We start from the raw sequence: 25,755 nt of genomic DNA, 5'->3' as shown, positions 1-25,755 counted from the left end.
GTACATGTGTAGCTAATGCAAAACAATAACATAGTAGATATATTGTAAAAGACTGACTGTATTTCCCTCCTTCATATCCCACCTCCCACTTGTTCTATTCTCTGCTTTGATCCTATCCCTTTTCAAAAGTAGGTGCTTCCAATTTCCCTCCCCCCTAGCCTGCCCTCCCTTCTGTCATCCCCCCTCTCATCCCCTTCCCCCCTACTCTCCTGTAGGGTGAGATACCCTATTTAGTGTGTATTTCATTCACTCCCCAAGCCAAATTCAATGAGAATAAGGTTGACCCATTCCCTTTTGCCTTCCTATTCTTCCCCTCCATTGTAACCATTTTCCCTTGCCTCTTCTATATGAGATAGTTTACCCCCATTCTGTCTCTCCCCATCTCCTCTTATTATATTCCTCTCTCACCTCTTATTTTCACCTTTCAAGTATCATCCCTTCCTGTTAAATTGGTCCTGTGCCCTCTGTCTATGTATACCTATACACATATATATACACATTCACATATGTATTCATATGCCCATATACCCTCATATATAGACACACACACACATATATGCTACTCACTGTGCCACCTAGCCAGCCCAAGCTCCAAGGATTCTAATCTTGGCCCTAGGAGCAGGCTAGCCCAAGTGCCAACTCATTGGAAGGTCAGCATCAGGAGAATCCATTCCTCCACTTTGATGGACATCTGTGGGCAGCTTTGTTTTTTCTGGATGAGGCTCAGTATAGCTCTCAGGCCTCAAAGGTGAGGCTTTTGACACTTGAGTGACTTCCTGCTGTCTTTTTTTAGGGATCCAATCTCCTAGCTAGCCTCTCCAGCAAGTAACATTCCCCTCTAGTGTGCCAGATGACTAGGCTTTTCTCAGAGGGCCATGTTTATCATTATTTATTGAGCCCCCAGCTCCTTGGTGATTGCTTATTTGCTGCTCCTAGCCACAAACCATTTCAAACCTTTTTGCTTTGCACATTCACTTTTGTCCTCTTAGTGAAATTGGTTGTGATTGTTGAGGGGCCAAGAGGAAATTTCTAGTTGGTTCTAAGAGGAAACCCTCATGCCCTTTAATGAGAAGGCTCTTGGTTTGGAAGAAAGTCACATGGCCTCATTTGGTGCTTTCTTGGCCAACTTGCCCAGATTTCGCTGGGGGCTTGGAGTCCCTACATTCCTTTGTGTTCCACTTTGGATATTGAAAAATGGGGTACAAATAAGAGAGACTGAGCAGTGTTGACTGTTGACCAGGAAGGGGCTCCTTGAGATGTGAGATGGTGTTGAGAGGTAGGTTTCGGGGGAATAGCTCCTGACTGGGAAATGAGGGGGTTTTTGCTGCATTGGGGAGGTGGTGACGGTTCTTTTGGTCTTTGGCTATCAGGAATCACAGTGGAGCTTTAAAAACCCTGACCTGCTTAAAGACAGGAAAGACACTGCTAATTGTGGGGTTATGCAATTCCTTGGGGAAATGTTAAGTTACTGTCATTCAGGTAAGTGACTGTGATGTTCAAACCTAGTGGGAATCTAGTCAACTGTTTGGCCAAAGAATGCCATAAGGCCAGCTTCACTTCCAAAGTTCACAGGTGACTGCCCAGTTTTCTGACAAATGTCCCCTTCCCTCTGTCCAGCTGGAGCTTTTTCCTGGATGTGGATGATTGGGATACTAGGCTTACTTGCATATCTCTGTAATAATGGATCAGCCTAAGAGGTAGAGAGGTTGACTCATCCTTGGCAGGGCAGCATTTTCCTGTCAGGGGCTGGCGTGTGGAGGGCTGACATTTGTGTCAAGACTTCTATCAATTCTTTCCCAGGGTGAACAGTGCACGGGAGGCGCGGCGGCTAGTTCTTGTTTGTTCAGGCCGGTGTGAAGCTTGGCACCCTGAACCCTTCAGTAGGCTGGGCACCAAGCTTCCGGTGGCATTATCGCCTTTTGTCATTTCGCCATCTTTGGTGTCTGCAGACCTGACTGGGTCCCCGTGACAAAAGCACGGGGCGGGGAGGGGAAGCCCGAGGGGCAGGAGGTCCACTTCCTCGGTTCCATTTAAGCGGCGCGATGACCACCTGCTCTATTACTCTCTGTCCCAGCTCACTTTGCGGCTTGGGGGGGGGGGGGGTTTGAATGGCCACACACATTTCGAGAGAATGCGCTGGACGAGAGAGGGTCCAGCCGCCGTCCCCCACGGGGAGCCTGCTGGGAACGCTCCGACTACTTGGACTTTAATAAACGTTTATTCTTTTAGGAAAAGCCTGTCTTGGTTTCTCTCGGGGTTGGGGGGGGGGGGGGAGCTGCGCCTGCGCCGACCGGCGTTCCGGAGGGGAAGATCCTTCCGCCACGCCCCTAATGGCGCAGGCCGGATTGATTCACGCCTCACTCAACATGGCGTCGCCTAGTAGTGCCCCGCGCGGCCATGGCCTCCTCTCTCGCTCCCGCTCCCTGCAGATGCTGAATAAAGTTTGTTGGTCGCCTCGCGCTAGCGCGACCTCCAGTCAGCCGTGACAAGAGGCGGAAGCCGAGGCGGCGGGCCAAGGGGTGGGGCGAGATCCGGAAGCTGGGCTCAGGACCCGCCCTCCGGGGGGACGTACGGGGAGGGGGCGGAACCTGAGGTCGGGGCGACCGACGCCGTGGTCCTCCTCGTCGTCGTCGTCATCATTGTCGCCGTCGCCGCCGCCGCCGCCGCGCCTCCCGTGCGAGCAGCCGCGCGCGGCCAAGCCGGAAGGCCGCAAGAGAGTCAGAGCCGGCTCCGCCGCCGACGTGACGTAACGTGACGTCGCATCGCGAGGGGGCGGGGAGAGCGCTAGCGCTCGCGCCCGCGCCCGCGCTCGCGCTCGCCACTCGCCCCCCGCGCTGCGACCGCTCCTGCCGTCGTCGCTGTCGCTGCCGTTCTCGTCCGTCCGTCGACCCGCCCGGCGCTCGGGCCCGGCTCAGCCCGCCCACTCGGGCCCCAGGCCGCGCCACCCATGTCCGCGCCGCCCCCCGAGCCGCGGGCCTCCGGCGGCCAGCACTGCCCCCCGCGGGGGGCGCGGGCTCAGGAGCGTGCCGAGGCGCGGGCCCAGGCGCGGGCCAAGATGGCTTCCCCGCCGGTCTACTGCCTGTGCCGGTTGCCCTACGACGTTACCCGCTTCATGATCGAGTGCGACCTGTGCCAGGACTGGTTCCATGGCAGGTGAGAGCGGCCGGCGGCCCCTCCCCCCCCCCCCACCCCGAGCGCGCCCCCTGCGCTTCTTCAGCCGCGTTCCCTCCCCCACGGCCCATTCCCGACCCCCCCTCCCCCCCCTCCCCCCCCCCCCCGGCCTTCCTGGCCTGGCCCCCGCTTCAGGGGGCCGCGGGAGGCGGGGCTCCTGCTTCTCGCTCCCTGCCGAGCACCTGTTGCCCTTGTACCACCGGGAGCTTCCCGCAGAATTCCGATGGGGGGGGGCGGGTGGCACCGGGACACAGACGTCTTGTTCCAGTCTTTTTCCATACTGAGGGGATGGGATCACTCGGGACTGCTTGGCTCTCCTTAATCTCCCTTGGCCCTAGGACCTCTGTATGCCATTAGCTCTGGTAGAAAAAGAGCCGAGCTAGGCTTCGAAGTGAGCCCACTCCGTTCTCAGCTTGGGAACCCAGACACACCCCCGACAACAAATCTCCACTCGCAGGCTCGCCAGATTGATTGAGCGCCTGCTGCGTGCCTTGAGCCGTGCGGGCACCTGTGCGGGCACACGAGCTAGGTACTGGCTGAATCCGCCCAGGGCAGTGGCTGGGAAAGCATTCCTGGGCGGAATTTGAACTGAGCCTTGGAGGAAGCCGGGGTGAAGAGATTAGGGCAACGCTGCAGGCGTGCATGGGGAATGCTGAGTGGACGGTCGGCATCTTGTGTGGGGAACGACCGGAAGGCCTGTCACTGGATCAGAGGATGTTTTGGGTACTGAGGGAGATATAAGACACCTAGATGAGGAGTCGGGTACTGGTAGACCGTAGGGAGTCAGTGGAGTTTGTCCTTGTGGGGGGGGGGGGGGGACATGGTCAGACCCTCGATTTAGGAAGATCACTTTGGTGGCTGAAGGAAAGATGGGCTCCAGTGGGGAGAGACCCCACCTCTCAGCAGCTATTGCTGTGGTCCATGTGTGAAAATATCAGGGCATGTACCAGGGTGGGGGGCAGGCTCAGAAGAGACAAGGGGGCGTATACCAGGGATACTGCAAAGGTAAAATTCACAGGTCTTGGCAACAGGCAGATCTGGTGGTGAGAAAAAAGGAGGGGAGATCTCATATAATAGTAGAGATGGAAGGATCAAGTGAAGATGGGGGAGACATGGACATCTTTGTAGGCAAGGCAGTAGGGAAGGAGCCAGGAGAGAGGGAGACATTGAAGATGAGTGAAAGAGCAGGCTGATCTGCTGGAGGAGCCAGGCTGGGACAGGTGGAGGGCTAGGTCTCTGTAAGGAGTGAGACAGGTGAGGGAGGAGATGGGACAGAAAGCACTTGAGTGATAGACAGTGGAGAGAAGGGGGAGCTCTCACTGAATAAGCCCCCATCAATTTTAGGCCAGATTTTCAGCTGGGGTGGGAGACTAGGAAATGGGAGGTTTCAGGGGGAGGAAAGAGTTTTGTTGACAGTGGATGAGGCCTGTATGATAGGATTGCCTAGCAGCAGTGAGGGCCCAGTTGACATATAACAGTCTGACCCATTTAGAATGATAACTCGATTTTCCCTACCTTCATGCAGCTGCCCCTTTGGAGGAATGAAGGGAACTGATGATGAGAGTGATCTGAGACTGAGGGATGGCTAATATAAGGGAGTGAGAGGTTTGGGAGAGGAGGCCAACCAGAGTTGGACTGGTTTATCAAGGGGTCATGATAGGGGAAAGAGAGGATGGCCAGTACAGTGGACATGTCCCAGGAGAGAGCTGAGTTCAGAAGAAGCTGCCAATGGAAAGTGCTCCTCAAAGATCCAACCCCTCCACAGGGATCCATTTTTGGGGTGCTCCTTCAGTTGTTTTCAGTTATACCCAGCTCTCCATGACCTCATTTGGGGGTTCCTTAGCAGAGATACTGGAGTACTTTGCCATTTCCTTCTCCAGCTCATTTTACAGATGAGGAAACTTAGCAGACAGAGAAGTGACTTGCTCAGGGTCACACAGCTAGGAAGTGTCTGGGGCCAGATTTGAACTCATGAAGTTGACTGACTCCAGGCCTAGAGCTTTATGCATTGCACTACCCAGCTACCTAATCTATTTGTAGGTGACCCCTGAAACACCTGGGGGCCAGCGCTGGGAATCTAGAATGATAAAACGATGTGGGCAGAATGGTTGGCAGAGCCATTAAAAACTGGGTGTTGGCCTTGAGCAGAGGCCTGATATGGCCAAACTCCCCCTCCCCCATGTCGCCCCCCCCCCCCCCCCCCCCATGGTATGTCCATGAGTAGTGCCCTTTCTCATACCTTTCTCTACAACCCTCACACTGTCACTTCTTCGTAGCCTTTGGGTAGGATTTGCTCAAATCTTTCATTGGCCTTTTGAGCCAGTGGCAGCTAGAGAGTCCTCTGGGCAGCTGTGATTGCTGAAAGGGTCATTTGATGTCCAATGCGTCTAGTTCCTTTTTGGCTGCCCCTGGACAGGAGGAGCTTCCCTCCTTCCCACAGCCTAGCATTTCTGGTGGAGATGAAGAAATTTTTAGGGACTCTGGCAACTGTTCTCCATAGAGAGAAGCTCCTCCTCGTCACCATCTCCTCCAAGTGTGTATGTGCCGAAGGAGTGCTTGGGCCTGGCTGAGCTAGACCTTCGGGCCCTGACCATGCTTTCCAGCACTGTGAATGGGGGCCAGGCCCCATTTGACCTGAGGAGGGAACGTAAAGGGGAGATTCCCTTAAGACAGGTGATCAGAGGTGTCCTTGGGAAGGGCAGGCACAATTCTGCAAGGCTAGCCTGGGCTTCCGCATGGCCTGTGCTCCTTCAACTGGGTCTTGGAGCCAGTGTGGCATTTTCACAGCCGAGAGGGCCTCACAACATGCTCTGACCTAGACTCTAAGCAGACACAGAACCCTTGACATTGTGAAGAGTTCTCATCACACTGGGTGTGGACCATCTTCTAGGTGCCTTAGTGATTTCCTTTGAATCCTCTGAGCACTCTGAGGGTTGGCCCATAGAGAAGGGCTTCCATTGTGCCCATTGGATTCAGCAGAATTTGGCTCCATTTAGGGCAGCTGGGGTACTTTTCACCAGAACATGGGGAAGCGCTCTAGGGCCCATTCCAAACTGGTGGGCCCCAGGCTCATTCATGAATAGATCAGCACCTTTGTGGTCTCTAGTGGAGTGCCCCAAGGATCTGTGTATGGCCTTGGATAAATGCCTAGCTGAGGGCCTTATCATTCCTTTATCACTCTCTTAAGTCTACACAGGCAACAAAACCAATCACCCTTTACTCCTCACCAAGTATTTGGAGGTTACCAGTTGTCCCTGTTGGTCTCAGAGGGCCACGGTGGGGAAGGGGCTCACTACTGATCTGAGCCATGCATATGAATCCAAATGGTGGTGTGCAGCCCCTGAGTCTCATTCCTTTGCTAAACCTGAAGTGTGGTGTGTAAAAAATGGGTCCCCCTGTCACACCTCTCTGTGTCATTATTTAGAAGGCTTTTGTCCCTGGGACTTGGAGGAGAGCACCTTGAAACCCGGACTAGTTGGGATGTTTCCATCTGTTTTCCAGTTGTGTTGGTGTAGAAGAGGAGAAGGCGGCCGACATTGACCTCTACCACTGCCCCAATTGTGAGGTCCTCCATGGGCCTTCTGTTAGTAAGTCAAGTCTTGTTCTCTTGTGGACAGAGAAGGGAGTGAGTGTTGGGGGGACTGCCTTGGCCTAGGTTCTCTGGGAGCCTTGCTGGGACCTGGGGGCGCCTTAGGGGATCAGCAGCTTTGGGCAGGGCAGAACTCAGTGCTACCAAATGGCACTTTCTCCCTCACCATAGACAAATCTTGACATGCTCAGTTTCACCATAGAACAGTATCTTGTAGGATATTCTTCATGATCTAATGAAAAAAAAAAACCCTCCAATTTCATAAATCATGTTACACTTATTCTGTTATTCACATGATTATGAGAAAAACATGGTAATACCCAATTTATGAATAGCCAAAAACCCCGAAATAATTCTAAAGCGTATACCTGCTCAGGAAATCGATGCATGTTTTGCTTGGGGTTTACTTGATAACAGTGCAAAAACTACTTCATACTATGTTGAATTATTCTGAAATATATTCAGCCATTTCAAAAAAGAAATTCCCTCAACACACTTGACTTTTTAATGGACCCACATTACAATGAACTTTCTATACCCCCTTTTATCTTGATGGATGAAGCAGAAAAAATAATCAGCCCCAAGGAAAAAATATGGAGCAGTGCTGTCTTCTTTTCATGCAGTCTCTTAGGAAGTCAGGTACCATCTAGAATCCTGTCTGCTTCCCAGTGTTCTCAGGCCTTTGTGGGCCTCGCTGGGCTGTCCTGTGCTCTCTAGCCCCAGCCCAGCCTCACTAGGTGGCAGCTGGCTGAAGCTGTGGTTAGAGCTCTGGGAGACCCTGAGTTCAGATTTGGCTTCAGGCAGTTACCAGCTGCAGTGCTGAGCAAGGTACTTCACCTACACCTCAGTTTCCCCAACTGTACAATTGTGATAAGAACAGTCCCTATCCCCCATCAAATGAGATCCTGTTTGTAAAGTGCTTAGCACACTGCCTGGCACACAATAGGCACTTTGAATATCGATCTAGCTAGATATGTGTGTGTGTGTGTGTGAGAGAAAAAAGGCTTCGTTTCTTCCTCCCACTCTCTGTCCTTTTTGATACTTTTCTTGGCGCAGTGAAAAGGCGCCGAGGGGCCCCAAAGGTGCAGGAACTGATGGTGAGCAAACAAGCAGGGAAGACGGTGCAGACTGGGAGCCCCATGTTCATCCGGGAGCTTCGGGGAAGGCCCTTCCGCAGGTGAGGGTATCTGGGCAGAGGTGGGCAGCTGTACCTTGACTCTCTCACCCTGGGACCTGGCCACAGTGTCCTTCGCCAGGTGGGCTCCAATGCCTCTGTTCATCCTGGATCCACATCCAAGTGGAGAACTCCATTAAGAAGGGGCCTGGGCTTGCTAGTTAACAATATTTTGGGCAGCTGAAACTTTCACAGATGCGTCCCCCCCCATCTTGGGATAGCGTCCTAACTGAATTTTTCTCAGATCCTTCTCGTGCTCCCTGCCATTGCTAGGCCAGAGAGCCAGTGGAACTCTGGGGTCTCTGTGCCTATGCCTCTTCTAGTGGTTCTGACTTCTGCAGGACGGCACAGGAGTGGGTATTTCTGTGAGATGGTGCCATGTGTGGGACCTGCTGAGCTGGGGCAGCCTCATAGCTTTGAGGAGGGGGGTTGATGTGGCCAGCCGCTGGGCTTGCTCAGGATGGCCACAGTCTGGGGACAATCCCCTCCCTGCTGTGATGTGCCTTTTTCCTTTGTGTCTCCGCAGTGCTGATGAGGTGATCTTGAAGCCTACGGGGGCCCAGCTGACTGTGGAATACTTGGAAGAGAACAGCTTCAGTGTGCCCATTTTGGTGCTGAAAAAGGATGGCCTGGGCATGACCCTGCCCTCCCCAGCCTTCACCGTGAGGGAAGTGGAGTATTATGTTGGTGAGTGGCTGGAGCTCTGTCCAATGGCCCAGGTGTTGCCTCCTTCCTTACACTTGTGGGCCAGGGCTGGAGGTTGGAGTCGGAAGGGATCTGACTCCAGTGTTCTCTCCAGTGTCCCTTAGCACTTGTGACCATGGACCTCTCTGACCCTTTACTTCCTCATCTCGTGTCTAAAATAAGATGATACCTGTGGAAGGCTCTTTGTTTTAAAGAAGTGACTGCTCTTGCAGGGAGTAGGCAGGCCTTTGAGCAGAGCTGGAGCCTAATGGGAAGGAAGGCCAAGCTGTTTCCTGGGTGGAAGAGGGATGATGGCTGGGTTGGGGTGGAGTGGGGTGCTGTCCAGCCCAGTTCATGTGAGACCCCTCCCTCTGCCTCAGGTTCTGATAAAGAGATCGATGTTATTGATGTGACCCGGCAGGCTGATTGCAAAATGAAACTTGGGGACTTCGTGCGTTATTACTGCAGTGGCAAAAGGGAGAAAGTCCTCAACGTCATCAGCCTTGAGTTTTCTGATACCAGGTGAGTGTGGGGGGCCTTGTGATCACCTCACTTGTTTTTGATTTCCCCTCTCCACACATGCTCAGCACAAGACTGGGCCTACAGCTGGCCCTCAAGAAAGGCCTGTTGCTTGGTTGATTTTTATGTCTATATCAAGACAAAGTCACGAGTACCATTTAGGCCTCAGAAAAAAGTCCTGGTCTTTGGCAGTCAGTTTTGCAAAATTGGCTTCAATGCATTTTCCCTTTGGTTAAGCTTTTGTCAATGTTCTAAGAAAACATGTACTCCCTCACCACCACAGAATACAGGTGATGACATGGGCATGTGTGCCAAAGAGCCTGGCAGACTTGTCATATAGACAACAGTTGTTCCAGGATTCCAGAGAGGGAATTAGAACCCTATGGCCAAAGGCAAGACTTGGTGGAGAGCAGGAAGCAGTTGGGGGCTGGTTGGCTAGCCCAGGGAGGTTAGAAATAGGCCTGCAAAAGGGCTTGTCCGAGTAGCAGTGCAACCTTGCTGTTTCCTTCCCACATATGCCTATGGACTCTGGGAAAGAATTCTTTCCAGGCTCATCTGTTTCAAAGTAGCAGACACTCCAGCACCTCTCTGTATCTAACCCTTTGCCTTGAGAATCCCTCAATTGTCCAAGAGGATAGGGTTGTGACTGACATTGACCCTGATCCCTCTGTTTGTAGGCTTTCGAATCTCGTGGAGACCCCTAAGATTGTCCGGAAGCTCTCCTGGGTGGAGAACTTGTGGCCCGAGGAGTCTGTGTTTGAACGGCCCAGTGTGCAAAAGTATTGCCTTATGGGTGTTCGGGACAGCTATACTGACTTCCATATTGACTTTGGTGGCACCTCTGTCTGGTATCACGTGCTCAGGGTAGGTGGTGGGGCCCTTTGGCCTGCTCCAGCCCTTGCAAACTTCCTTCCTTATGACTCACTGTTCCCTGGGACAATCCAGGCCCCTAGTTCTACCTTCCAGTCTGTTCAGGGGATGACCAGGCTTGGGTACTGTTTCTGAGGGAGTCTCGTAGGTCATGTGCAAACACTTAGTGGTTTGACCGTGCTTGTTGTGAAGGTGACCTGTTGGTTAGGAACCTTGGCCATCTGGTTGAGGCCCACTTCTCTAGGGCACCTTCGTCTCTGGCCACCTCCTAGTCATTCTTTACCTAAGTAATAGAAACTCTGTAACAGAAATCCTGCCTTCCTCCTACCTCCTTGGGGGACTGACTTGTGAGAGTTGACAGTGATTTTTTTTGAAAAGGCGGAGTCCGTTCTTTTTAAGGCAGAAAGGAATGAGATGGCACCCATTGACAGATATGGTGGGCTTCCCCATCAGTGCTTCTCAGGAGAGCCGTGGAGCAGCGGATTCTCTTGGCAGCCCCTTTCTTAGTGGGGGCTATTTTTTTTTTTAAGCAATCGGGGTTAAGTAACTTGCTCAAAGTTACACAGCCAGGTGTTTCTGGGTGGGTGCTAAGTGTCTGAGCCCGGATTCGATCCCAGGTCATCCCGACTCTGGAGCCAGTGCTCTTACTCGCTGTGCTACCTGGCCGCCCCAAGCTGGGGCTACTTTTGTGCAAAGCACTGTTGCCATTCCGGAGTATCATCCTCTTTTTGGGCCAAGCCCAGTAGCAAAAGCCAGCACACAGCTGAGCATCCTCTGTTCAGACACACTGAGGCCTGACCCCAGCATTCACAACCCTTGGAAGCAGCTGCTACTTGGGGCTTGTTCGAATCAGGGATTGTTTGTTGGGGGCAGGACTCAGGAGCCCTGGGGCCACAGCCCGTGTTCATCCCTCTGTGCCCCTGTTGCTTTGTCTTCTGGCTGCTTCCTTAAGGCTCCTCAGTCTCTTCCTCTCCCCCCCCACCCCCCCTTTCTTCTCCTTCAGGGTGAGAAGGTTTTCTACTTAATCCGCCCAACCGCAGCCAACCTGTCCTTGTTCGAGTGCTGGAGCAGTTCCTCCAACCAGCGAGAGATGTTCTTTGGGGACCAGGTGGACATGTGCTACAAGTGCTCCGTGAAGCAGGGACAGACACTCTTCATTCCCACAGGTTCTTTGCAGGCCTCTGAGGGGAAGGAGGAGGGCAGTGGTCCTGCCTATAGGAGGCCAGTCCCCACCCTCATCAGTCTGGGGCTAACAGGAGCTTCTCCCTGCTATGTGACCCCTCTGGAGGTTGGGGCCTTCTTCCCTCTAAGCTGCCTTTATGATGGGGGACATGCACCTCTTGCGGATGGTCCCAGTGAAGTTAACAGTCAGGAGAGGCAGAGAACTGGGACAGGACAGAGTCCCTGTCACTGAAGAAAGGGAGAGGGCTCTGAGAAGGAGGAGGTGCTCAGCATTGGTGGCCCTTGGGGTTAGAGTGAGAAATGTGGGACAAAGAGGGAGGAAAGGGAGGGAAGGAAGGATTCTAAGTGCACCTTGTTGTGCTACTTTGGATGGCTTGGCTTTAACTGCTGGCAGTGAGGGATTGTTGGAAAGCCATTTGGCCTCTGAGGTGAAGCCAGCAGACATGGGCAGAGTAGACTTAGGTGATGGCTAGAGTGAACAGGTGGAAGGGCCTAGGATCAAAGTCCCAGAACATTCCCTCCAGGCTAGAAGGAGAAATGCTGAAGAAGACCTGGGGTCCCTTGACCCTCACCCTATCCCTATCATTAGGGAGCTGAGGAAGACTTTCTCCCCAGGCCAGGAGGTACCAGGCTGTGGAGATTCTCCTACCTTGTAGTGAGGCCAACTGGGTTAGAGGACAGCCCTGAGCCTGGCCCTATATCCCTGTGGCCCTGTCGTGACCCATCCTGGAGTAGGTATGACTTTCTCCTCTGGTGCTGGCAGGTTGGATCCATGCAGTGCTGACTCCTGTGGACTGCCTTGCCTTTGGAGGGAACTTCCTACATAGCCTCAACATCGAGATGCAGCTCAAGTGAGTGCACACCTCAGGTTGGCCACTGGTTCTAGCCCCTTCCCTCCCTCTCCCTTCCATGAACCCGAAATGAGGACCTTTCAAAGCAGAAGGTTCAAAAAGAGAAAGGCTACAGCAGCCACTGCCTGAGCCAACAAATGCCCACCCCCCCTCAGGCCAAGCAGCACAGAGCCTAGCTTCCTGGGGACTACCCCAACTCGGTGGCCTGATGTGCTTGGCCCAGGTTAGGACAGGACAAGAAGGGGAGGGAAAAGTGGGGCACCAGGGGTCTGGCTCAACCTGATCCTCCCTACTAGGGCCTATGAGATTGAGAAGAGACTGAGCACAGCCGAACTCTTCAGGTTCCCCAATTTTGAGACCATCTGTTGGTATGTGGGAAAGCACATCCTGGACATCTTCCGAGGTAGGAAACTCCTTGTCTCCTCTCTATTCATCTACCCCCTCCCTGCCTTGCCCTGCATGTCTTGGCTTTGGGGGGCTGGGGTGAGAGTGGGGACAACATTCCTCAGAGCTGCCTCAAGTTTGGGGCCAATGGCTGCCCTTTGGGCCCAGGTCCCTCTTGTTTCACATTCCCCTGCCCTGCCATGCATTCCTTTGCTTCTATAGAAGAGGGACACATTCTGGAGGACTGAGTCCCCCTGATTCTAACTAGATGGTTTGGGGGTATCTTTTGAGGCCAGGCCTACCTTCTACATGTAGCATCTCAAAAGCAGGTGCCCTCAAGGAGCTTCTGTTCTGGGCTCATTTTTCCCCAGCTGCCGATAATCTGTGTCATGCTCAGCTGTCCCTTCCAAATCAACTTAGCCAGGGAACTTGCCTGGACGGTCAAGCAGGCCTCTTTGCCCTGTGTGGATGCCTGCCAAGCTTGACCTGAGCAGGCCTTGGAGCAGTCCTAGGGTGACTGCCAGTGTCTCTCTTCCCTTCCCTGTCACGAACAGGGTTACGAGAGAACAGGAGACACCCTGCTTCATATCTGGTCCACGGAGCCAAAGCCTTGAACTTGGCCTTCAGGTCTTGGACCAAGAAAGAGGTAAGAAGTTCCCCTCCTATGACTGTCCAAGCTCAGATTCGGTGCGGCACAGAAGCCTAGCTGGCAGGGGGGCGATGTCCAAGCCTGCCTGCACACAGTCTGGGGTGCCATTCCACGGACAGAGAAGAACCCTGTCATCCAGTCTTCTGCATTCAGTGGACCAGGGTCTTTGAGGAAAAAGGTACATTCTGGCCTTGAGTGGTTAATTCATAGTCCGAGAAAGGAGGCCCTGAAGGCACAGCTTGGGTTTTCTACCAGTAGGGGGCAGGCCTGCCTTTGGAACTGCTGCCATTTTTTATCCCTGCTCGGGGAATGGCCAGGCCGTCTAATTCCATCCCTAACCCTCTTTTGCTGCAGGCTTTGCCAGAGCATGAAGCTGAGATCCCTGAGACCGTGCGGACGGTCCAGCTTATCAAAGATCTGGCCAAGGAGATCCGTCTGGTTGAGGTGAGGCCCCAGGAATCCATCCTCCCCTTCTCCATTTAATTTTCTGCTTACTTCTGGGACCTCTTTGTACTCATACCAAGGATTGGTGAAGACATTCATTTATTTTCTTGTTAATACCCTGAGGGAGGACATTTGGTTGCTAGTCTCTTCCCTTTGATAGATGGGGAAACTGAGGCTGAACAGGCTTGTGGTTCTTCCTGTATAGGGTAGAGATGTGAAAAGGCTGGGAAAGGGTCCTGCAATTCCCCCCTCCCCCCCCTCTCCCTCCCCTTTCTCTGGGGTCTGCTTACAGCAGTCTTGGGGCCATCATACATCCATGTCCCCTCCCAGAATTCTCATTCAGTCACTCTGGCCTGAAGGGCTTGGGCTACATATGAGAGCTGGGGAGGTCTCGTGCCTGCGTGTGTGCTTGTGTCCATGTGAACTGTCACACGTGGGGTGAGTGGGCAACTAGCTTGCTTTCCTGTCAGCCAGTACCTCTGTCTCTACTGCAGGATATCTTCCATCAGAACATTGGGAAGACTGGCAGCCCCTTTGGACTCCAGAGGCCTGGCTCAGCCAGTGGCACTCCAGCCTCCAAGTCAGCCCCTGGCCCTCCAGCCTCCAAAGCCAGCTCCAAAAAGAAAAGCTCCCGGGCCAAAGTAGAGGCTGGAAAGAAGCCAGAGCGAAAGGGGAGAGAGAACATGGCCATGGTAGATCCTTGCGAGCTGGACCTCAGTCTACTGGACAAATATACACGGCAGGCCTTGAAGGCGGGCAGTCCTCCTAAGGGTCAGGTGGGCTTCTTTGAGGCCAGGAGAGGGGGGAGGGCATACTGGGGGCCCCTACATACCCCTTGACTATCTGATCCCTCATCCATCAGCAGCTTCATTTTACAGAGGAGGAAAACTGAGGCCCAGAGAGGGAATGAGTTTGGCTTGGGTCCTCTACTTTCTTGACTCTTTTCTGGTACCATCTTATTCCACAGTTTCTGATTGCAAACAGCTGCCTGGCTCCCCCAGAGGAGCAGCTGGAGCTAAACCCAGACCCAGATCTAGACTTGGACCTAGAGCCCGACATTGAAGAGAGTCAAGTTACAGCAGTGTTGGCCAATGGCAAAGCCACAAGGTGAGCTAGGTCCCAATATCGAGAGTAGGCCAGGCGTTTTCTCAGACTGAGCAGGAAATGGAGAGTGCTTTTAGGAGGTGCTAGAGTGGGTAAAATGGTGGGGTGGCCATTGGCCACCAGAAAGCGTCTGTTTTACTGCTGTGATGCCCTGTCTTAGGTAGCCTCTTAGGGCTGAGATGTAGCTCTTGATTCTGGGCCAGGGGTCATGAAGCTGAGGGGAGGGGAGGGGAGGGCAGGGCCATTATCCCTTGGGAAATCGAGCATCAGTCACAGGGTACCCAGAGCTACTTGGATCTTAAAGGGAGCCTCTAAAGCATGTGGCATCAGGCTCTCCACAGATGGGAACTCTGGTGTCATCAGTGTCACATGGAGGCAGGCAGCTGGCCACCTCACCAAGTTTGTTACTTAGCACCAAGAGGCCTCAAGCTGGAGGCAATGGATGTTTCATATATTTCCAAATCCAGGCTTCACTGGCACATTAGGCCTGTGTAAGTTTGAAAGTGCATTTAGGAAAGAGACAGGCAGGAGGCAGCGGGCACAGAAGAAAAGGGCCATGGGGCCGCTGCAGTGTCATTCCTGATGCTTAACCTGCTACTCAGAGATCTTTCTCTTTTGCCTCATCACCCACCCAAGGGGGAAGTGGATTGTCTGGGCTCCAGCTGCCCAGAACAGTGGTACCCTGCGGGTCAGATGAACTCAGCCACACCTAGCAAAGGGCCCCGGGTGCTTTCCCCTGTTGGAGGGGATCCAAAGGGCCCAACATTCATTATCTGTTCAGGCTACAAACGCTCTGCTGAGAGCCTTTTGTTCTTCCAAGTGCTGTTCCTTCCTTGGCCTTCTCTCCCTGCTGGCTCTCTTGGGCCTCCCTGACAGTGTCTTGGTTTACTCTGTGTGTGTGTGTGTGTGTGTGCGCGCGCTTGTGTGTGCATGCCGTGTGTGTGTGTGTGTGTGTGTGTGTGTGTGTGTGTGTGTGTGTGTGTCTGACTTTCTCCAACCCAGTGACAAGAAGGTGAAAGTGTCAGCCAGGTCCCGAAATTCTAAGAGCACATCAAGACGGGGAGCTAAGAGCAAGCTGCTGTTGAAGGGCGAGTTGGATCTGGACTCTGAGGAAGACCTGCAGATCGATGAGACTCCCCGAAAGGAGAAGAAGGTCGTGGGCCCCAGGAAGAAGTTGCCCAGTGCGTCTCCTTCCCTCCTCCCTGCCCCTTTCCCATCCCCCAAATCTCTGCAGATTCTGCTCCTTCAGGCCATCACCTCCCTGCTCAAGCCCAGAGGTGTCCGACTCACAGTACTCTTGAGTGCGGCCCAAGCAGGAAAACAAGGCAAAAGATTCTAGAGCAGAGGGATGAGTGATGTGTGGTGCGTGCTACCCGCACAGGGCCCCGCCCTGACTCGTGGGTTTGCCCTCACTACTGGACACCCTCCCAGCCCTTCCAGCCACAACCACCTGATGCCCTCCCTGCCTTCTTCATCTCAGAGACGAGAGGCTAGGCGTCGTCCTCTTTGTGTCTTAGAATTCCCCCGGAAGTTGCCTCGTGCCAAGCCCTGCTCCGACCCCAACCGAATCCGAGAACCAGGGGAGGTAGAGTTTGACATTGAGGTAGGAGCTAAGTTCTTTCCCCCATGACTTCAGGCTTTGTTAGGTTGGATTAGGGCCTTCTTGGGAGTGTGTCATTTTGTGAGGCCTACCCCATACCAAGTGCCCGATTCTGGTCAGGAGAGCATCCATCCCCTGTGATGGGGTCAGGGAGAAGAGAGAAGGGCCAAGTCAAGGCAGGAGGAAGCCTCAATGTGAACTGAGGTATAGAGATGACAGGGGCATGAAGAAAGGATTAAAGGGGGAGATGGAGGATAGGAGAAGGTATGATGAAGAGATTGGAATGGCCTTGTGAAAGGCCTGGGCTTCTAGGGTGTATTACACTCAAGCCTGGCCTGCCCCTTTGCTTTGCTCTAGGAGGACTATACAACAGATGAGGAACTGGTAGAAGGAGTGGAAGGCCAGCTTGGGCCCAGCGCAGGAGCCACGGGGATTCTAGATCTGCTCAAGGCCAGCAGGCAGGTGGGGGGACCCGACTCTGCAGCCCTCAAGTGAGTACCTGCCTGCGTTTCTCCTTCCCCTGGCAGTCAGACAGTTCATGCCCAGACTGAGGCACTTGGGTTCGGTATGTAATAAAGCCCAAGCTGCCTCCTGTGCCACTGAACAGAGGAGATTTGACACCTGTGCTGTCAGCAGAAGTCCAGAACAAACCATGAGAGGGGATAAGAGGACTGACTGTGTAGGAGATGGGAAGAGCCCAGGGGTTTTAGGGAGCTCCCCACTGCCTTACCAAGCAAAGCTACTTACCTCTCGATACCTCATTTCAGAGCTGGCTTTCCCCTTCCTTGGCCTGTTTCCATTGGGCGTCTCCCTCCCCAAGAGGGCCTTCTTTCAGCTCCTTTTCTTTGCCACTTGCAGTGAGGCCCCTGCGTCCCCCAGCACTCAAGAAGCTATCCAGGGAATGCTGTGTATGGCAAACCTGCGGTCCTCCTCATCCTCTCCCTCAGCCTCTAGCCTTCAGGCGTGGTGGGCTGCAGGGCAGGAGGGTGGTGGCAGCAGTGGCAGTGGCATCTCTGCTCGTGGGAAGACTGATGGCCCCAGCACCCCAGCCAACCAGCGGGCCCTCAGCAAGCAAGCCCAACAGAGAATGGAGAGTGAGGAAGAAGAGGAAGAGGAAGCTGAGGCCAGCCTAGATGATGAGCAGGAAAGTCTGGGGGCCTGCTTCAAGGACGCTGAGTACAGTAAGGACAAGGCCAGTGAGGCTGGCAATGGGCCCACAAGACATTTATTTCTGACCTGTCGGACACTGGGCTTGTTTGGGGCCCATGTCTGTCCTATGGCCATTGTGTCCAGGGTGGTAGCAGATAGTGATTTGGCACAGCTCAGCTCAGCCTGGATTTTGGCGAAATCTTGAGGGCAGTGGAGTTCGTTCTATTAGCCCTGTTGAACCCTGCCACAAATCCTAAGCCTTGGGAAGGTGTCAACTCAGCAAAAAGCCAAGGTGTTACCATTGCAGGGCTCCCAATATGGGACTCCCTCGAATTTTTCAGAGGCAGCCCTTGGGTGCGAGGGAGCAGGGTGGGTGTGGGCATTTTCTCCACTGGAAGAGAAGTCAGGATTCTGAGGACCTTAGGGCAGTGAATGGGGAGGGTGAGAGACATAACCCACATAAATCCCTACAGCAGAAAGTTGGCAGAGGAAGATGGTCACCTCAGTTCCTCAGAAAGCTTGAGGAGACATGAAGAGAGAGCAGGGCCCAGGGACAGGGGAGGGGAGTGGCTAAAGGCTCAACTCCCAAAGGCTTGCTTCTCCTCCCAGAGTCTGAGTTTTGGGGGTAAACATTTGGGGATGTTAGTGTCTGGGCTTGTGTGTATTGACATGTCTCTGCTCCTTTGGCCAGAAACCCAGTAACCATCATGGCTTCCCCCTCCTTACAGTCTACCCATCTCTAGAGTCAGATGACGATGACCCTGCTTTGAAATCGCGCCCCAGGAAGAGGAAGAGCACAGATGATGCTCCCTGGAGCCCCAAAGGTGATTTCAGGGTTTGGGCATCTGACCTTCTGATCTGTTCCCTACTTGGGTGAAGGGGCAGGGCAAGGCAGTCAGCAGCATGAATTGAGTCACCATTTTCTAAGCCTGGCTCTGATGAGATAAGCAGTTGGGGCCCACTGAATCAGCCTCACAGGGAGGGAGCAGTGACAAGAATGCTGGGCTTCAGTTAGGCAACAGGTAGCATTTGCTTTTGGTGATCTTGTTCTTTCTCTTTATTATTGAGACTTTGAGTTAGGGGCTAGCTGACTGTGGCCTGGCCCGAGAAACTCTTCACAGCTGTGCAAGCTACCCTCTGAGTGTGCAGGCACACCAGGATTTGCTGCCCCCGACCCTAGGATAGCTTGAGAAAAGCTAGATTGATGAAAGGTCCATTTGTCATCCATGAAAATGGTTGATATGAACAAAGGAAGCCATGTTAGAGCAGTATAAGAAGGCAGGACCCCCAGAACACAAATTGGGCAAACTGCTTTGGAAAACACTTTGGAGTTATTAGAGGAAAGTTGCTAAGTTATCCTTCACCTTTGACCCAGAGATTCCACTGTTGGACCAAGCATATCCACAGCACTTTCTATCTTTGACGCCCTCAGAGTCAAAACCTGGAAGAAAGCTAGGCACTGTGTCCCCTAGTCTTTGTAGTTGTGGGTTTCATGGTGTTGAAAAAATAGAAGGTCAATTCCTTAGCTGAGGTCAGGAGCAGAGGCTGGCCTTTGGCATCCCTAGTTTGTGGGTAAAGGAAACTAGGTCCCATAGTCAGTCAGGATTAGAGTAGAGATTGGAGTCCAGATCTCTTGGGTTCCATGCTCCCTGTCTTTTCTTTGCACCAAAGAGGCCTGGAGTGGTCAGGAGTTCTGATTTGGGAAGTCGGTGTATCATACCCATTTCACTAGGTACAGGGTAGGGAGGATCTTGGAGAATAGGAGGCCTAGGGCAAGTGAAAGGTATAGATGGGCACAGGACTGACATGTCAAGAGAGCAAGGCTAGCCAGGGATGGGGAGGACTCTGGACCACATCCTGGAGGCAGCAGAAGCCTTGTTTCCTGAGAATGGACACTGTCTCTATTGACTCTCTTTTCATCACAGCCCGTGTGACTCCAACCCTCCCAAAGCAGGCCCGGCCTGTTCGGGAGGGTACTCGTGTGGCCTCCATTGAGACGGGGTTAGCTGCAGCAGCTGCGAAGCTGGCTCAGCAGGTAGGTGACTAGGGGCTGGGCTCCTCATGCTGACCAGGGACCATCCTCTGTGTTTGGGGGGGAGCGGGGAGGGTAAAGAAATGGCCAGGCTACAAATTCCCAGGTAAGCTGCCCTCCATGTGCTCTTTGTGTTGGAGCACAGATGGGCTTTGGGTTAGGCTCAAGGGAAACCACTGGCCACAAGACGTTTTTCAGTCGTGCTTTGGCCTCCAAAGCTTGGAGGTTCCCTGCTGGGACTGTCCTCTCCAAGGTGCTGGATGAGAGGAGGCCACTGCTGGCAAACTCAGAAGGGCTTTTACATATTGTCCTGAGGCCCAGCAGACATTAGGGGGTAGTCACTAGAGCTACAGTGCCCTTAGGGGAGCTCATCATTCATAACTTAGAATGCTTCTTGATTCCAGATCAGGGCAATTGTTCAATGTTGTTAGTGTGTGAAATGGAAGGAATTAACAGTTGGGTCTCCATAGAAGATGTGGCACTAAAGTTGAGGCTTCTCTTGCCCTTTCTCTCCCACTTGCCTTGTGTTTCAGGAGCAACAAAGGGCCCAGAAGAGAAAATATTTCAAAAAGAAGCCATTGGCAAAGGAACTAGAACAGTCGCCCTCTCAAGATAGTGGCTCTGGCACAGCTGCTCCTGTGCCAGTGCCCCCACCTGTAGTTGTACCCCTTAGCCCCCCCCCACCGACTGAACCTAAGCAGGAACCCTTTGCTGGCAGCCTAGCTGACCATGAGTACACCGCCCGGCCCAGTGTTTTTGGCATGGCCCAGGTGAACCGAGGCACCACCCCTATGGCACCTGGTGTGTTCCTGTCTCAGCGGCGGCCCTCGGCCAGCTCCCAGGGGAGTCAGGCAACACAAGGTGAGCCTTTATAAACATTGCCTGGTGTGAAGCATCGTTCTAGTCTCTTCATTGGTCAGCTGCCAAGTGCTTTTCCTTGTGTGTCCCCCTGTGCACTGAGCTCCTGTGGCTCCCTACTGTTTCTGCTATAAAGTACAAAGTCCTTTCTAGGGGAGACTCTAGCAACTGTCAGGGAGGCCTCAGGCAGGAGATAGCACTTGAACTGTGTTTTGAAGGAAGAAGGGATTTGCCAAGATGGAGGTAAAGGGAACATAACTGATATCCTGAGTGGGAATGGGGCATCACGGGAAATCCACCCAGCCAGGTGGGCTGATGGTAGATCACTTGGAGGGGCTTGAAATGGCAAACATTTGGCCCTTGAGGTGATAGGGAGCGACAGGAACTCATTGAGCAAGAGAACAATATGGTCAGACCTTGACTTTAGACAGATGGCTTGGGCAGTTCACATCTCTCCTTATGGACACGGCTCTCCTTGGTGGTGTCCCCAGGGAGCAGCTGCCCAGCTTCCGTCTCTCTTTCCTGAGTTCTGGTCCCTTAGCAGTAGCTACCTTTTGGACATCTTTGATGTGGTGGAGACCCCTTGAACTCATCAACGTGGAACTTATTGTACTTTACCCTTTTTTCCCCCACTTAAAAGTATTTTCCAATTACATGTGAAGATCATTTTCAACATTCGCTTTTATAAGATTTAGAGTTCCCTACTTTTCTTCCTCTGTCCCCTCTCCCCTCCCCAACACAGCATGCAGTTGTACAATATAGTACTTTCCTCTTGCCTCGGTCCTTTCTCAGGGCCCCCCACTGGCCACACCCTTCCCACTCCACTCATCCCTTCCCTCTTGTTCTTTTTTTTTCCCTTGTTCTCTTGGTAACTGTACCTAGTCAAGACCCATCCCCTTTTCTGCTATTCACAAGCTGGAAAAAGTCACAGAACTAAGAGACAATCAGGGAGCTTATTGCAGCAAGGCAATCCTTTATACTTCTCACTTGCCACAGAGACTGTTCCCAGCCTTAGACACTGTTGATCTTCCTCTTTCTGGGTTGTCTCTCTGATGTGGCTTTATTTGGCCACCACTCCTGGTTATCCTCCATGTCTGATGGCTCCTTCTCTGCTTTTGGTGGTTCTTGATACAGATCACGCCACCTAACTGCGTCAACTGTGCCTGGCCTAAAGTAAGTGCTTGTGCCCTAAGGCTCTATTCCTGGCTCCTCTTTTTTCTATACTCTTCTTATCTCTTAGTGGTCTTCCTGACTCTGTGCATTATGTGACTCTCAGAACTATTCATCTGGTTATCCCCTCTCTCTCCAACTCCAGATTCACACCACCAGCTGTCAGCTGTCCACCTTCTGCCCTACCCCCAAGACCCCTCTCTTCCAAACTCTCTTTTTTGTGCCATGATCCCTTCAGTTTCCTGACCCTCCCCACCCCCCATACAATCAGTTGCCAGGTTTTTTTCAGCTGGGTGGCTCAAAGGATAGCACATTGCACCTGCAGTCAGGAAGAAATGAGGTCAAATCCAGCCTCAGTCACTTTACCAGCTAAATGACCCTGGGCCAGTCATTCCACCTGCCTCCACCTCAGTGTCCTATAAACTAAGTAAAGTAAAGAGAATCGGAGCATATGCCTCCCAGGGTGGTTTTGAGGCCTCAGTATCATCGGGTTTGCACAGTACTCAGCATGTTGTCCTTACTGATTATCACCAGCTTTCTCCTGATTTCTCACTGTTTCATCCCAGGAGATTTGAGCAGGGCTGCCCTGCCCTTTGGCTTTGGGGGCTCTTTGCACATCAGTTTGTGACAAGGACTTCAGTCTCAGGGGAGCAGGTGTCATGATAGAATCGGAGACATTCTACCTGGGGTGGGGGAAGGGTGGAGGGCAGTGGGGCAGGATACAACAAACACAGGCCTAATCCCAACTTACATCATGGTAAAACCATTGCATAGGAAGAGCAGGGATCTGTCAGAAAGGTCAAAGCTGAGCTTGAGATCCACCTACTTGTATGAACTTGGCGAAGTCATTGCCCCATAGGCTCTTCATCTTTAAGGCAGAACTAATAACAGTTAATCACCAAGGACTTTCAGCTTTTGGGATGTGTATTCAGGAGGCCAGAGAAAAGTGAGGCCTATGTGTTTGAGGAGGCCCTAGATGGGGTCTTGTTTGGGCCTCCCACTATCCCTGAGAGGCAGTTACCAGAGTTTATTTTCCCCATTTCACACTATGGAAGATTGCAGGCTGAGAGAAGAGTTGGGCTGTTGGAAGCCACAGAAAGTGTTGGGGGGCCTGGGCCTCATTGAGAGGTATACCCACCTCAACTGGGCCTTCAATTCCCTTTTTTCTTTCTGCTTGCAGGAAAGCGGCCCAAGAAGGGCCTGGCCACAGCCAAGCAGCGACTTGGCCGCATCTTGAAGATCCACAGAAATGGCAAACTGCTGCTGTGAGCCCCCAACATTGGCAGGGCCCTGCTTTGGTTTCCTGGCCCTCGGACGCTTCATTTTTCTTTGCAGACACTCCTCATGTCAGTCCTCTCTTCTCTTTGAAGCCCTTTTGGCCAGCCTTGGGGATGGCTGGCTTAAGAGGCGAATATCCTCGGTAGCGGGAGGGAGGAAGTCTGGCCTTTCTTTCATTCACTGGCCTCCCTCTCTATTTCCTTTTGCCCTTTTTCTGGCCTTTATTTCTGTTCCCTGTCCTGTTAGAGAATGGGGAGGCTGGAGGAGTGAAGTCTGACTTTTAAGGGGCCTTCTTTCAGCTTCTCCCCTGTTTGAATCAGTTAGGACCCAAGAGCAAGGGGACTAAGGGGACTGTTTGCTCCTTGCTGGCCCATTCACTGTTGTGGCCTGTAGAGAAGCCCTGTTGGCTGCTCTGCCCCCCTGCCTTGCTCCTCCTTGTTCAGGGGCCAGGTCTGTGACACTGGACACAGAAGAGGCTGCCTTCCATCACCTCATTAGACCCGGAAGTATTGCCCCATTCGTGACCCCTGCTTGGTCCCTTCGGCCCCAATTTGACTGGGTTGGCAGAGGTGGGCATCTTCTGGGGAACTGATCAGGATTGGAAAATGGAGTCTGTGTGGAACTGCCTCTCAACTTGTATGCTCTCAGCTCCTTGCTTTGTGTGGCTGGGATTGCCCTGGTGACTCAGGGACCTGGGGGGCATCTCCCCACTGGGGCCACTTGCTCAAAACCTGAGCCAGCAGCTGCGGGGCTCCCATGGGGCTGGGTAATTTTGAGCAGAGGAAGTGTAGCCATTCCTTGCACCCACCTCCCCAAGCTCTCCCAGCCACCTTTCACCATACTCCTTTACTTGTTTCCCTCATCCTGAGCTCCCTGCCACTTGGGTGGAATGGGGCTAGGCAGGGAAGTCTGTGGGGCATGGTTCCCCTTGGGCCCTGGCATTGCCCTCTTTCCTCAAAGTTCCAGGTAAGCATGGGCCAGAGCCTGGCTCGCTTCTCTCCCTTGCATGGAGGTAGGCATCACAGCAGAGAGAAGCCAAGGCAGCTAACCTCTAGCAGACCACCACCTGGTTGGGGTGGCCCAGCCCAGCTCTGCCAGGATATTTTTGTTCCACATTTTTTATTTCTGAGCTTCGGGGCCCCTTGTTTTGCTTTCTGTTGTTGTTGTTTGTTGTTGTTATTGACGATGAATGATGGTGAAGGAAAGGCCTGTCCTTCTCCCTCCAAGTTGGACTTTTCAGGTTGTAAACCTTGGGGGGGTGGGGTACAGCCCAAGGGAGGGAGCCCAACCTTGGACTCTCTCCCTCCTTAGCCAAAGAGCCAGCCAGAGGCTGGGCTGGGGGCCCAGGAGAAAAGCATTTCTATTCATCTGGATTCTATTTTTACAAAAGAGAAAACGCACTCAAGCCACTGCCACACTTCTGTACATGTTGAAATCTATTTTTAGAAGTGGGGAGGATTGTGTATTTCGGATGCGAAGCCAGACTATGGTGGTGGTGGCGGTTTCTTTCAGTTTGAGGCCCCCTCCCCCCATTTGGTGTTATTACTGATGTAATTTATATTTTTTATTTAGATCCGTCCTTTCCTAGAGAGATAAAACTTGTTATATCTTGGCACTGACTTGGCGTCCAGTTCTTTGTGTGGGCAGTAGCCTTCCCTTTTCAGGCTCCTTGGGTTGGGGAAGGAGGATGGAATAGGGGACACAAGAAGCCTCATTTCTCAAAAGCTCATCCTAGCCCCAGAAACCATTTTGGAACCTCGTTTAGCTGACCTGGTGCTGACAAGAACAAAAGCCCAGAGGCTTGGACAACAGTCCTCAGGGTCACAGAGGGTCCACCACTCTTGGTGCTACACCCTGCTTCCTTCCCTCTCCCAGAAGAGGCAGCTCAGTTTCCAGGGGAAGACACTACCTAGATCCCACCTACTGCCTTTTAGGAGTTAGGTCTCTGATCAAGCCCCAAGCGCCTGAGGGAGATACTGTGGTACAGTGCAGAATGGGAGGTGCACCTGGTCAATCACTGCCCTCTCTCAGATTCCTGCTCTCATATGCTGTGGCCTGATTGGTAAACAGGAAGTGCCTACCTACTGTGTGCATACAGTGAAACAAGGCCTGCCTTCAAAGGGCTGATATTCTGCCAGGGGATACATATGTGTTTCATGCAAACACACAGTGACTCAGGGAGGTGGCACCTGCCATCTGGGGCAACCCAGAAAGGCTTCTGGAAAGAGGTGGCCCCTTGAGCTGAGCTTTAGGTTCCAACAGACCTGCCAGGCTATGAGTCCTGAATGAGGAACATCAAAGACCAATCCAACTGGAACCTTTAAATGCCCAGCACAAGTTCAAATTCAATTGAGTGTTGGGAAGATCAGTGGGGCAGCTGTGTGGATGGCTAAAATTAGAGAAGAGATTAGTAGTCCAAGTGACAGTCTGGCCCAGGGTGACCGTGGTATGAGTGGAGAGAAGGGAGACTTGAGACCTAGTCTGTTGAGGGGACATCACGATGGGGGCAGGGGGAGTGCTGATATGTGAAGAGGAGAGGCTAGCCAACCTCGGTGGCCAGAAGGAAGGGGGTCTGTTCTGGTGTGTTTATGTTTGAGGTGCCTGTCGGACAACAGCTGGACATGTCTGGGAGGTGGGAAGAGAGACCACAAGAGGGAGCAAAGACCCACAAGTACAGGGTGGGTTCTGCATGAAAAGTGCTAGAAAACCTGGAGAGGCCTAAGATGGCGCTTGTGGGCAGCACCACCGATAGGTCAACAAGAGACAATTGAGAAAACACTGGGAGAATTGATATTTCACAGTGAATTGTTAACTTATCAGTTGATCTTAAATAGTCCCCTCCATCAACAGCCAAAAAAACAAAGGGGAACTAGGGGCCTGGAGAATAAATGGCCACCCTGCCAGCTCATGCTCCCAACCGGTATCCTAACTGAAAACAATAACAGAAGGACTTGGGGACAGGAGGTGGCCTTGATTTCAGGACTGGAAATGTTCACTATACAAAAAACAGGGTAGAAACTTGTATAAGAAACTGTGGTTCCAACTTT

At 52.7% G+C, this 25,755-nt stretch overlaps 2 protein-coding genes across 6 annotated transcripts in view; one reads left to right on the top strand and one right to left on the bottom strand.

Annotated features, from left to right (window-relative positions):
• The window catches only part of TSR2 (TSR2 ribosome maturation factor), a 223,090-nt gene that overhangs the window by 93,226 nt on the left and 104,109 nt on the right, over positions 1-25,755 (bottom strand). The window lies entirely within an intron of this gene.
• PHF8 (PHD finger protein 8) lies at positions 2,967-24,320 on the top strand. Of its 3 annotated transcripts, none has more exons than XM_069108246.1 (21): positions 2,967-3,153; positions 6,673-6,758; positions 7,817-7,937; positions 8,461-8,621; positions 8,999-9,140; positions 9,815-10,001; positions 11,011-11,173; positions 11,953-12,040; positions 12,337-12,443; positions 12,979-13,070; positions 13,428-13,517; positions 14,012-14,293; positions 14,485-14,624; positions 15,624-15,802; positions 16,139-16,224; positions 16,579-16,679; positions 17,080-17,402; positions 18,099-18,194; positions 19,296-19,405; positions 19,936-20,263; positions 22,611-24,320. In XM_069108246.1, exons 1-21 carry the CDS (start codon positions 3,056-3,058, stop codon positions 22,697-22,699), a joined length of 3,069 nt encoding a protein of 1,022 aa, XP_068964347.1. In that variant the 5' UTR covers positions 2,967-3,055; the 3' UTR covers positions 22,700-24,320. The 3 variants fall into 3 exon arrangements, with proteins under 3 accessions (XP_068964347.1, XP_068964346.1, XP_068964348.1); XM_069108245.1 differs by having other exon boundaries at positions 16,579-16,712; XM_069108247.1 differs by having other exon boundaries at positions 3,026-3,153; positions 6,596-6,758; positions 16,579-16,712.

Source organism: Petaurus breviceps, unplaced genomic scaffold, assembly GCF_028583685.1.
Source record: "Petaurus breviceps papuanus isolate PSGF00001 unplaced genomic scaffold, PetGlider_PUasm1.0 90333, whole genome shotgun sequence".
Taxonomy (NCBI): domain Eukaryota; kingdom Metazoa; phylum Chordata; class Mammalia; order Diprotodontia; family Petauridae; genus Petaurus; species Petaurus breviceps.
The sequence above is the reverse complement of the archived record's forward strand: the minus strand, read 5'-3'. Positions and strand labels throughout refer to the sequence as shown.